This window comes from Chiroxiphia lanceolata, chromosome 1 (genome assembly GCF_009829145.1).
Source record: "Chiroxiphia lanceolata isolate bChiLan1 chromosome 1, bChiLan1.pri, whole genome shotgun sequence".
In the NCBI taxonomy this organism is placed as follows: Eukaryota; Metazoa; Chordata; class Aves; order Passeriformes; family Pipridae; genus Chiroxiphia; species Chiroxiphia lanceolata.
Window position 1 is genome coordinate 23,555,588 of NC_045637.1, and position 12,162 is coordinate 23,567,749.

The following is a 12,162-nucleotide window of genomic DNA, read 5'->3' on the forward strand; positions in this document are numbered from 1 at the left end:
ACATCTTTCAATCAAAGATGATGTTTACTCCTTCAGGAAACTAATGAGTACTTCTGCAACTTTCAATAGAAGATATATGAAAAGAAATTTGCAACACCTTATAAATTATCACGGCACGTACATCATTAATATTTCCTGGTTTTATGCAGAATGCTTTTAGGTTCTCATCTTGGTAAGAGGTGAAATGTTGAAATGAAAATAAGCCAATGAGGACAGTTCACCATGGTGAGTCAACAAGAAGAAGTAATTTTCTGTCTTGTACAGCTGCAGGGAGTTTGGATTGAAGGAGATCAACTTTCTTACAATAGAACATCTCAATGGACCAAGGACCCATGTTTGGGTCAATCTGCCTGGAGTATGCACTCGAAGCAGCTACCCTCAGAACACATCTCCACCAGTTTCATATGGCAGCCCTGCTATTCACTGCAGGGAAAGAGAGGAAAGATGCAGAGACAAAAGTTCTTCTCACACTAGACATGTATGAAATTTGGAATGAAGACTAAGCATCCAGGAGACACACTGTCATGACTGATTTGGGGTCTTCCGTGCTTCAGGTAGTGTAAAGAATGAACCTGGTTTTGTGTTTTAGCAAAATCTGGCTTTCTCTGCAGCTTTCACTAGGTAGCTGATTCCTAATTAGTAAGAATTATGAATTTCTTCTGACTTAAAACTGGTGTAAAATATAATTCTATAATCATGCCACCTTTACTGTGCTTAATACAGTCAGTGGTGCTACTGGTTGTTAACTGGGATTCTGTAGAATACAGTGTAATTATTTTCTTATTGCAGTTTTGCAACTGAACATTTCACTCTTTATGCATTTCTTTCACTTCGCAATGAAAGGGATCAACAGTGGTCTAAAAAACCAGCAGTAATTTTACATCATTTTTGATTACAGAAAATATTGCCTGAGGACAGTCAATAGGCAAACAGTCAACATATTTTGCTGGGATAAAAGAATACTCATTAAAATCCTCGATGTGTTTGGTTCAAATCAGACACAAATTCCTGCCTCATGTTTCACTAGAGTACTTGGTACATCAGGAAATAACCAGAGTTTTCTGAAAACTCTGTTTTTTGAGCAGCTGGTATTTTCTGGGGAAGAATCATTTCACCTGAAAGTGACAAGATAGTTTTAGGGTATTTGCTTCTTAGAGAAAGCAACTCATGAGCAAATCATAGTACAGAACCTGACGTGACCATCAACAAAGAGTACTTAAACTAGTAACAAAGAAATGTCAGCATTTCAGAGAGTTCTGTTTTCATGCAGATGCAGTTTGAGCAAAATATAAAATCTTCTTGGTAATAAACACACAAAAAACAAACCATAGTAAATGCTGGTGATTGATATTTTTCATTAATTTTGACTTTTACTAAAAAGTTAAAACAATTTATGGCATTTGTACCAGAAGTTTAGGTAAGTCCTGTAAAAATCACTCAGACAGGAATAAAAGCATGTGGAAATATTTTAAGAATGCTTTCTGTAATACCGTTTGAATTAAATTCATAACACATTAATGTCTCCAACGATCACAACAGAGTCACTAAAGTAAATTTGAATGTGACCTAGGGTCTCTTAGTCTTCTAACTACAAAATGTATTTGCTTTCCGAGAAGATTGCTATTCCAAAATAAATATTTTCAGCCACTCATAGTCCCTTAATTCAGCTGGGTAAATAACTGTAACCTTGTTTCATGGCACACAGACCTTTCACTGAAACTACTCCAAAGCACTGAAAAGGGGGACAGACACTCCATTACATATACTTCTTTCTCCCTTCATGAAGGCAGCAAAAGAGTAAACATACAAACAACTTAAAAAGTCCTGGGGGAGGGCACTCACATATTGTTGTTAAATGTTGCAGGAGAATCTGTACTGAAGAGCTGCAACACGAAGCTGTTTAAAATTACGTTCCTCCAGTTCTTCCATTCAACTTGTATAAGAAAGTAGCATTGCTATGTTTCACATTTTTGGAGTTATTTACTATATTTACTGTATTGTAAGAGCCCTACTTAGCAACCGGGTCGCACAACACTAAGCACTGGAAAAAGACTACAAATACAGTGTCGAACTCCAAGATCTGGAGCCTGATTTGCACTTAGATCCTTTAATTTCATTACCCTTCATCAAGATAAGGAGCTTTAATGTCAAGGAAAAGCAACTGTTTTTCTAGTCTGGGATCAAATCTAATTATTCACTAACAGCTAAAAGCAGTGAGCACTTCAGCAGGTATCTCCTTTGTGAGCAAATGGGCTGGTAATTCCCCTGGCAGGTTTCTGCCCCATGGTCAAAACTGAACAGGTGCTCTGTGATGTACTAGTGGGTGGCAGGTACCCTTACACTAATGGAGGCACTGAAACTGCCAGAAGATACACAGTTTTCAACTCTTGGAAACGGCTTAGAAAAATCATACAAAGGAAACAATGGATGAGGACCATGAGATGCTCTCCAGAAACATATTTGATAAAATGAAAGCATGGTTGCATGAGTAATGTATGTGTCTGAGGTTAATCTGACCACAGTTGGGCAAATATGCTTTTCCTAAGCATACATTCACTGGATGCTATCAGAAACAAGAGACAGCACTAGACTGCCTAGAGCACTAGAGCTTTTGATCAATCCAATATGGCAGCTCTTATATTCACACAAAGCTCTGAATAGCCAATATACCCTATCACCAGCTTTAATAATCAGAAATGATAATACTGGGATCTACAGAAATACTTGAGTGATATAAATGCTGCTATTATGCAGGGATGTGAGCTAATTATTAGCACCATCCTAAAACTACTATGCTGCTGCTACTATCTCAGTTACTTCTGCAGTAACTTATCCACTTTCTAGCAGTGGCAACCTACAATAACAGATGAGGAAGAAAGACCTGAAATTAAACTGAAAGAAATAATAAATAAGCTACAAAAGCAGGAGTATCTGTACTTGTCCAGTACTATATTGTCTTCATTTCTTCTCCCTTGCCACATTTCCACTGATGTGAGGAGGTAATTTACAATGTCAAGGAAATCCATGTCTGCCTCTGCTGAATTACTGCATTCATATTTCTACTTGTTTGTAGCGAACTAAAGTCATAATAAATCCAGCTATGTAGATGAGTCATACAGGCTGTCTTTCATTTAACAAGAAATCTTTAAATACCACTCTTATTTAACTTGTACTCATTACCATCAGCAAGCACTGTGTGCGCCATACTATTCTAATTGCCAGAAATTTGAGCAAGTAAATCATTAAAAGGTTAAGTTATTTTTCATGCTAAACATAATGTACAATATTAATCTGCTTTATTTTGTTATTATGAGTAATGTAATGTCCTATAGTAGTATCAGTTTATAATTATGCCAGATCATACGGCACAGGGAAAACAAGAACAACAAACAACAGACAGATGTCATTTCTGCTTAAATCCTCCATTGCAAATAACAAACTCTTAAGTCAGACAGGGCTTTCTCTGCAGAGCACAACATCCAGAAAGAATCTCATCAGCAGAGCAAGAACTAAGATGCATCTTTGTCTCAAACTTTTTAAAAGCAAAGTAACAAAGTATCTTTCAAACAACATCCAGTCTGCTTTATATTTCCCTATTTGATCTTTAGGCCTACTTTATGGTATTATTTCTGAATATAAATCTTCGAGACGACAGCAAAATGCAACCATTTTGGCAAAGATGAGACATGCATGAGACAATTTCATATGTTGCTGACACCACCACCATAGGGGGATCTTACTGTCTAACACAGAAATCTACAGAGGTAAATCATCAAATATATTTCTGATGAGCGGTGTGCACTAGGCACAGCACATCCTTCCAGCTCCTCCAAAATGCAGTTCTGTATATAAGAAGCATCTCTTTCAAGTGCTACCTATTCCAGAACATTCTATTTTAGTTTAATCCTGCTGAACATCAGAGTACCAGTGGTAAATCCAGAGTCCTTACCACATACTAAACTGCAACCTGTCACATCCCTGAAGCTCAGAAAGCAAGTTCTTTGGTACCGCTTCCAAATAAATGACGGAGCTAAGCTATCGCTATAATTTGGAGACATAAGGAGGAACAACATTATACATGGGTAGTTAAATACACATCTTAGTAATATTCAAATAGTTAGTGGGAAATAATTGATTGTTCATCAATTAGCCAGAAAACTATAATTTCTGTAATGCTGTCTGACAACTCTACTGCAGATACAACTTGATCTAATTTTGTTCATCACAATGAATTGATTCAAAGTGAAATTTCTGTTTATTTGTTCTGATAGGTTGGTTAGCATTAAAAATATACTGTTAGGAATTGTTGTAAGGCTGCTTTCATGCTATTGTAGAACAAGTAACTTCCTAAACACATCTGCATTCGTCTCCTGTCTGCCTTGGATTTATTAACCATTGCTGAGAGTTATAATACTAAACTAGGGGAGAGAATGCAAGATAACTACTTTAGACCAGTTATACAGGTACAGCTTAATTTTTCTGGGAAAAAGAAAAAAACCCCACATATTCCAAAGACTTATCTCCAAAACAGTTTTGGCAACTGCTCCTTATGCCATGATGCACTTTGAAACACCAGTTGTTGGCGGGAGAGATAGACGTGATAATACACAATATTTTTATCCTGATAACCATAGTCGTAGAATTTGTGTGTTCTATGCATCATCAGAAATCAACCTTTGAAGATGTTCCAGATCCCAGAAAACTAACAACTGGAGAAGTGTATTACAGATTACACACTACTAAGATAAGATAGCAAAGATTTTTCTTTATATTATTTTATGTTTTACATTGTAAAATGTTATGGGAAAATGCAATGAAGCAGAAATATATAAGGCAAACAAAACTTATTTATATTGCAAACATATGTGGACCATTCATCATTTGTTCTCAGAGAGTTAGCTATGTTTGAAAGCTATGGCAGATATCATCATGAAATATCTGTTCCAGAACAGTTTTGTGACATAGTATCTTAGGTCAAGCAGAACACGTATATGTGTGGTCGCATCACTTACTGTTAAATGTAAAATGAAGTTTACATTTAGGATTAAGCCCAGAAAATATACTTGCAGGCAGAACCGGAATCACTGGTTTTGGTTAGATATTAGCTGAACATTTTGACAACAATAATATGCAAGTCAGAAGACTAGGGAGCAAAGTGCTGTCAAGAAAATGATGAAAAGATGTAATTTACCTTGTGCAACTGATAATATTGTTTGGCACCTATTCCTCCTTGCTCTTCTCCTGTCCACAGCACCAAGCGCAGAGTCCTTTTTGGGCGAAGTCCTAAAATACAGTTTTTAATAATGTTTTTAGTACTAAATATGTATATAGTTAAGCATTGTTTGCATTGGTCTCCACTCTCCAATGGATGAAAAACCTGGGTTTCCACAAACTAAAGGCAAGTTATTTCAAGTGTGGGGTTTGCTATCTAGAATACTGTTTTCTTGTTTAGAGAGAAAGACTGGGGAGTGGGAGAGAGCCCACGTGAGGAAGGAGTGGGCAGCTGTGGTGCTGCTACCAGTTGCAGCAGCACAAGAGAAATATATTTTGGGGACATGCTGCAAATGTCTGAAAACCATAACATAAAGTATCTACCTTGATAGATTTCTGAAACACACGCTTCTGTCACTGTGGTGGTCTGCAGTAAGGAATGCACATCTGCTTTCAGCAGATCCAAATAAAATTTTCGTGAGAACTACCATTGCTTTGTCATGGTTAATTTATTACAATTAATTGAGAATGAGCTGCTAGATTTTTATGGGAAATGTTCATCCATTTCAAGAACTGAGGAGTTCTGTAACATCATTTTGCATTTTATCAGAGAAATGAAAACCAACAATCTGTATTTTGGAATCTGAAATACAGCTGGCTGCCAACTGCATGCATGACTTTCTGAAACAAGGTGAACATGAGGCCATTTTCTACTTTGCTACGGTAGCTCAGTAAAAAAGATAAGTTCTCAGATAAATTTTGAACCCATTTCTGCCACCGCAGAACTGAACAGATAGAAGTTGTTGCCCTTTATTTATTTGATTGTTTCTATTCATAAATGAATACATTTGAGACATCAAACTTGAGAGCATGGAAGAGCAAACAGATAAAGAAAAATGTGTTCTCTGTGCAGTGGAATGCTAATTATGTTAGAAAAGAAAAAAGACAAAACAGTGAGGAGATTATCACAAGTGATAAAGCATAAAGTACCACACACATCTTTGTGCCAAGGAGAAATAATATCAGTATCACCGGCAAAACTTATTTCATTTCCTAACTGAAATTGTTGAAGATTGCCAATAGGCCTGACCTTCATTAATTTTTTTCTCTCAACACAATGGATATGATCTGAAGATTTCTTTCTCAAAACTACATGCTAGCAATCCTCATAAGTGAAGGCAGAATATAGAAGGAATAACCCAAATCTGAAGAAAACAACTTGGATTTTCCAATATTTCATAATGAAGGAAGTGCAAACAAGTGGTTTAAAGGTATTTTCTAAATGTTAATCTGCTGACTGTAAACAGAAAGGTTGTCAAATCTCATTGCTTTAAAAATAACCTCCCAGTGGATTCCCTGCTCTCCTAAATCATGACAGTACAGGATTAGTCTCCTTCACTTTTCAAATCAGATGTCCAATGAGGTAAAATTTAAATAATAAAATAGCTGTTGTCTTGAAGTCAGAAAGACTTAAGCCCAAAATAACCACAAATGTGTTAGCAGTTTGGTTAGAAGAGATGGCTGTGAAAATGAAAAAGTGCTGGGTATAAAGCATAAAGCGGCCAGTCCTGTGGTATGGTTCCAGTGGCACTGCAGTTGAAATGGAAAAAAGAGGTTTATTTGTCATATCACAAAATGCAAAGTGCTGAAGCCCAGTCTCAAGCCCACTAACCAAGGCTGTGAGAGCAGCTTTGGTAGGAAGTGCTTGAGACAGGAGCAGCAGCTCCTGCCTCCTCCCAGGCAAAAACCAAGATGCTTTAGTCTGACACTACTGCCCTGACACCGTTTGAAGTTGGCTCCCTGCCAAGTCTCCAAACCTTACCACAAGAAGTCCCCCCCCCTCCAAACCTCAGGGAGAAGAGGGATAAAAAACAACTAAGAAAACCCGAAACAAGAGAGAGGCAGCTAAAGTGATATATATAAATATATTTATACTTATATTACAGTTATATACAATTGAAATATATATACAATTTCACAAGGGAAAGGGAAGGGGGAAGGGAAAAGGAACAATATCCCAATCAGTAGCCCGAGATCTAGTAACTAAAGAGTTAGCAAAGAAATATCCCACCACTCTCCTTGGGACAACCGAGAGTCGCTCCGGGACGACCGCCGGCAACCTCCGCCTCCCAAGGTCGACAAGGCCTCACCAGGCCTCGCTCCCCAACACGGCAGACTCAACAGCAGGGAACCCGCACCTCCAAGCCGCCGGAAGGAAAGAGAGTGAACACCTCTCCTCCTTTCTTCTTATAGTCTGGCTTACATAAAAATCGTAGGGAATACTGGGTAGATCTGGGCCCTTCCTTGGTTACAGACTGGTCACCAAGGAAGGCCTAGCCCAAACCACCACATGCCCTAAGGGGGGGACTTGGGTAAGTGATCAGGGTCTTCATGTTTGGCTCAGATGGGCTGTAACCCCAGCTGATTTCTCCTGCTTTCCAGGAGCTTGAGATCTCAGCTCACTTGTGGAGAAGAAGTTTGAGATTCTTATGGTCCTTTCCTAGCTTGTCATTGTATCTGTCCATTGAAGCTGGGGAAATAAAGAAGCCCTACTGAGCTTTTGGTCTTTCAGTCCCGGAGGCAGTGTATCAGCTCTTCCCATCTCACAGATTCCCATCAGCAAATTCATTTGTGTGCTTTACTGAAATTAAATTGGTAACTTAAAAAAAAAAAATAAATATATATGTAAGCTATGGAGGCAGTTACTTTAAATACAAGCAACGTGTACAGAGGAAAATTTAATTTCCTCATTATCTTAATCTGAAAGTGATAAGTATTTATCTACTTGTTATTAAAAACAGAGCTATTGTGACCAAAGAGCAGCAAACAAATCTAATATTCACAAGTAAAATTGCCAAGAATATTCTCAATGCATGTTTTTATTTAAAAAAAAAAACCAAAACAAAGTACTGTACTAAAGTTACAATTTTTTTTTTTTACTATTTAGTTTAACTATTTTGGTTTGCTTCTTAAAAACTACAGCTCCCTAAGCAAGGTATCACCTCCACAAATCAGAAGTCTTGCAGATCGCAGCTCAAATACATATAGAAAAGATACGATAAAATATCAATTGGACTAGAAAACTATGTTCTACGATAGACGTATAATGTAGAGGGGTACGTAGACAATTTTAAAATGAAGGAAAACTGTTTCACAAATAAAATAGTGCCTCTTTCTTTTTTATATGTACAAATGAATAATCATATTAAAAATAAAGAGGATATCAGAAGAAAAACCTACAGATGAATTTAAAATTCTCCAATGTTTTAGAAAAATGTATTAGGGTTTTTTCCCCCTCTCCCTGACCCTTAACTGGGAAATACAATCATAGTTTACTACAAAGGTACATTTTACTAACGAGCCTCTACATTCTTATGGTTTATCTCAAGCATAAAAAATACTACAGAGCACTTAAGTTAAAGAATGAAATAAAAACATCGATACAGTTGATCTATGACTAAGGATATGTGTGTAGTAAGCACAGCAGGACACTTGCTCCATTACAGTCCCTCTGTGCTGGAGTGGCTGCCACCCTTTCATTCTCCTTAGGTACCACAAACACTTCAGTCATACCAAGATGCAGCTCTTATTGAGTCTATTTTCTGTTTCTTTTAAATCATCACAGATTGTTCACATTTGTAGGTACCACCAGCAAGACTTGAATTTTATGTCCTACATGTCTTGGTCGTGCTTGATAGAATTGAGACATTCCCACACAGCAAAACTGAAATGCATTGTTTGGTACACATAGTGACAAATTATAATGACCTGTCACAATGAAAGTAAAAAAATAAACCTGCTTCACTCTCAAGGCAGCACATAAGTCAGGATGGAGAACTTGAATCATCTTTTTTTAATCAAAATAGAGATCAGTACTGTAAACACTAGATTTCCTTCAGTAACTATTTTCCCACTTTAGAAACATAAATCCTTACCAATGGAGAGGATTACAAAGATAAAGTATTTTCTAAGAAGACAATGTGTATATGACTAATAGACTCCTTCAATGTTGTTCTAAGACTGATCAGCTCACAAAAACGTAAAAAGCATTCCACCTTTGTGAAAACAGATTTTTATCCCTGCAAGTCAAGGCACTGGAATTATGCACAAACAAATCAAATAGTTCAGTTTATATAAGGCATATAAGGAAACTGCAAATGAGTGTGAGTAGATTAACAGGTGTCGTGGCTTAACCCCAGCCAGCAACAAAGCACCACACAGCCCACTCCTCCACCAGTGGGATGAGGGAGAGAATCAGAAGGATAAAAGCTGGAAAACTCAAGGGTTGAGATAAAGACAATTTAATAGAGAAAGCAAAAGCTGCAGACACAAGCAAAACAAAACAAGGAATTAGTTAATTCCCAAGCCCCTGCATAAATGGTTTATCAAAGCCTTGATCTGAGCATAAAGTAGAATGTGCTGCTTGAGGGAGGTGATTCTGCCCCTCTACTCTGCCCCCTGGTGAGACCCCACCCAGAGTACTGCATCCAGCTCTGGAGTCCAGAGAAGGAATATGATCGGATGGATGGAGCTCCTCTCCTACAAAGAAAGGCTGAGAGAGAGAGAAGGCTTCAGGGAGACCTTAGAGCAGCCTTCTAGTACCTGAAAGGAGTCTATAAGAATAAAGATGGGGACAGACTTTTTAGCAGAGCCTGTGGCAATAAGGACAAGGAGCAATGGTATAAAACTAAAGAAGGGTAGATTCAGATTAGATGTAAGATTTTTTTTACAATGACAATGGTGAAGCACTGGCACAAGTTGCCCAGAGAGGTTGTGGATGCCCCATTCCTGGAAACATTCAAAGTCAGACTGGACGAAGTTCTGAGCAACCTGATCTAGTTGAAGCAGCTCCTGCTCATTGCAGGGGAGTTGGACTAAGTGATCTTTAAAGATGCCTTCCAACCCAAACTATTCTGATTCTGTGTTTCCTTACTTTCTAATACTGCCTAAATCACTAATGTAATTTGCTTCAGCAGCTACTAGAGAGAGCTATATACAGATATATCATCCTCAAGTCTTGTCCGCTGCTGCATTTAACATCATGAGCTACAGTTTTTTCTGCAGTTATCCTGGGGCCTGAAATTTCTTTAGAAGGGTATTTATACAACAGGTAGTAAGATACATGATGCTGCTGCTGACAATCTTTAAATTCCTATTGGACTCCCTACCTTTTTCAGATTTGCAGCTGATTAGACATAGGGGATTTACTGTGTGACATTAGTTGGGATATTTCTATCATGCATACACTTCTCATAGAATGCCTGGAATTTCCAAAACCTCTGCCACAGTTTAAGATAAAAATAAAACCAGTACTGCACGTTTTGCTAAAGAAGATAAGAACGCATCATCAAAACCAGTGGTACAATCTGCTTCCATTTTAAAAGACTACTACCTGATTCATGTATTCTGTGGTATAAGCAAGTACTGTGTTAGAGAAAAGGCTCTTACCCCTAGTAACTTGTTTCCTGGCTAATCTCAAAGAGGATACATATAGAAAAAACTGCAATTAATAGGATAAAAGTAATAACACAGTTAATTGAACATGTCCAGACTTTTTCCTCTGAAGACCAAGAAGAAGTCTCTATTCTAAACCAGCAGGTCTTTGGCTTTCATTCTGCTATTAGAAATATCACCCTCTATGGTTCAGACAACTGATCTCACAAAAGTGTCTGTCTAGTCAGACTTTTACTTAAGAAGAAATATTTTTAATTGAATGACAATTAACGATTTAACAGAAAGTAATCATAGAATCGTAGAATGGCTTGGGTTGAAAGGGACCTTAAAGACATCTAGTTCCAACCCCTCTGCCATGTGCAGGGATACTTTTCAGTAGACCAGGTTTCATCCACAACTTACCTGTGCAACCTGTTCCAGTGCCTTCATTTTGAAGCCATTGCTCCTGTCACTACATGCTTTTGTAAACAGACCCTCTTCATCTTTCTTCTAGGGCCCCTTCAGGTACTGGAAGGCCACAATTACGTCACCCCTAAACCGTCTCTTTTCCAGGGTGAATGATCCCAATTCTCTTAGCCTTTCCTTGGATGAGAGATGCTCCATCTCTCTAATCATCTTCGTGGCCCTCCTCTGGCCATGTTTCAGCAGGTCCAAATCCTTCTTATGTTGCAGTCCTCAGAGCTGGATGCAGCTACTTCAGGTGGGGTCTCATGAGGGCAGAGCAGAGGGGTAGAACCACCTCTCTCGCCCCACTGGTCACATTTCTTTTGATGCAGCCCAGGACATGTTTGGCTTTCTGGGCTACAAGTACACATTGCCAGCTCATGTCCAGCTTCTCAGCTGGACATTCACCAGCACCCCCAAGTTCTTGGCAGGGCTGCTAAGTTAAAAGCAAAGCACACCTCAAAAAAACCTTTTACACCTACTTAAACCTTGACTATGACTTATTTCTAATTCTCTAGTGAAGCTCAAATTAGACATGGGAAACAGCTTTTTGCTTGGGAAACTGCCTTTTTTTCTTCTTACATCAGTTTAAAGCAGTGCAATCTCCTTGACTTTTGTCTGTTGACACGTTCTGTTTGCAGCACTGAGGACAAAGTACTGCACAAAATAGCATTGGAAAGTGAGTAAACCTCTGAGTCTGGAAGATCAGGAGTAAAGAGAGATGAGGTTTGGAGGAGAAGAGACATGGGATGACAGGAAGACAGAAAATAAGCAGATCTGGGGCTAGAGAGGAGGAAATGAAAGTGGAGAGAGGAGCCAAGCTTGATACTGCAGCTCAGTCTCACCTGGGGCTGACAGCTTGCTCAGAAACATGTTTTGGGGGCTAAGAGGACACAACTCTGCCACTGGCATAGACTGTGAGCAGCTGTCTGGACAGGCCCCTGCAAAGAGGGCACAGGGGGACAGCAATGCCCAAGGTGAGCTAGGCTAGGGAAGGACTGGGCTTGCAGAGCATCAGCAGCCTTGACTGCAGTGCCCCAAGACGCTGAGATT

The 12,162-nt window shown here is 38.6% G+C and overlaps 1 protein-coding gene across 2 annotated transcripts in view; it reads right to left on the minus strand.

The window, feature by feature from the left end:
• Positions 1-12,162, minus strand: part of CPQ (carboxypeptidase Q) — a 154,551-nt gene that overhangs the window by 39,420 nt on the left and 102,969 nt on the right. For both annotated transcript variants that reach the window (XM_032706580.1, XM_032706589.1), the window contains exon 6: positions 5,192-5,283. In XM_032706580.1, coding sequence (XP_032562471.1) covers positions 5,192-5,283 — 92 coding nt within the window. The remainder of the gene's footprint in view (positions 1-5,191; positions 5,284-12,162) is intronic.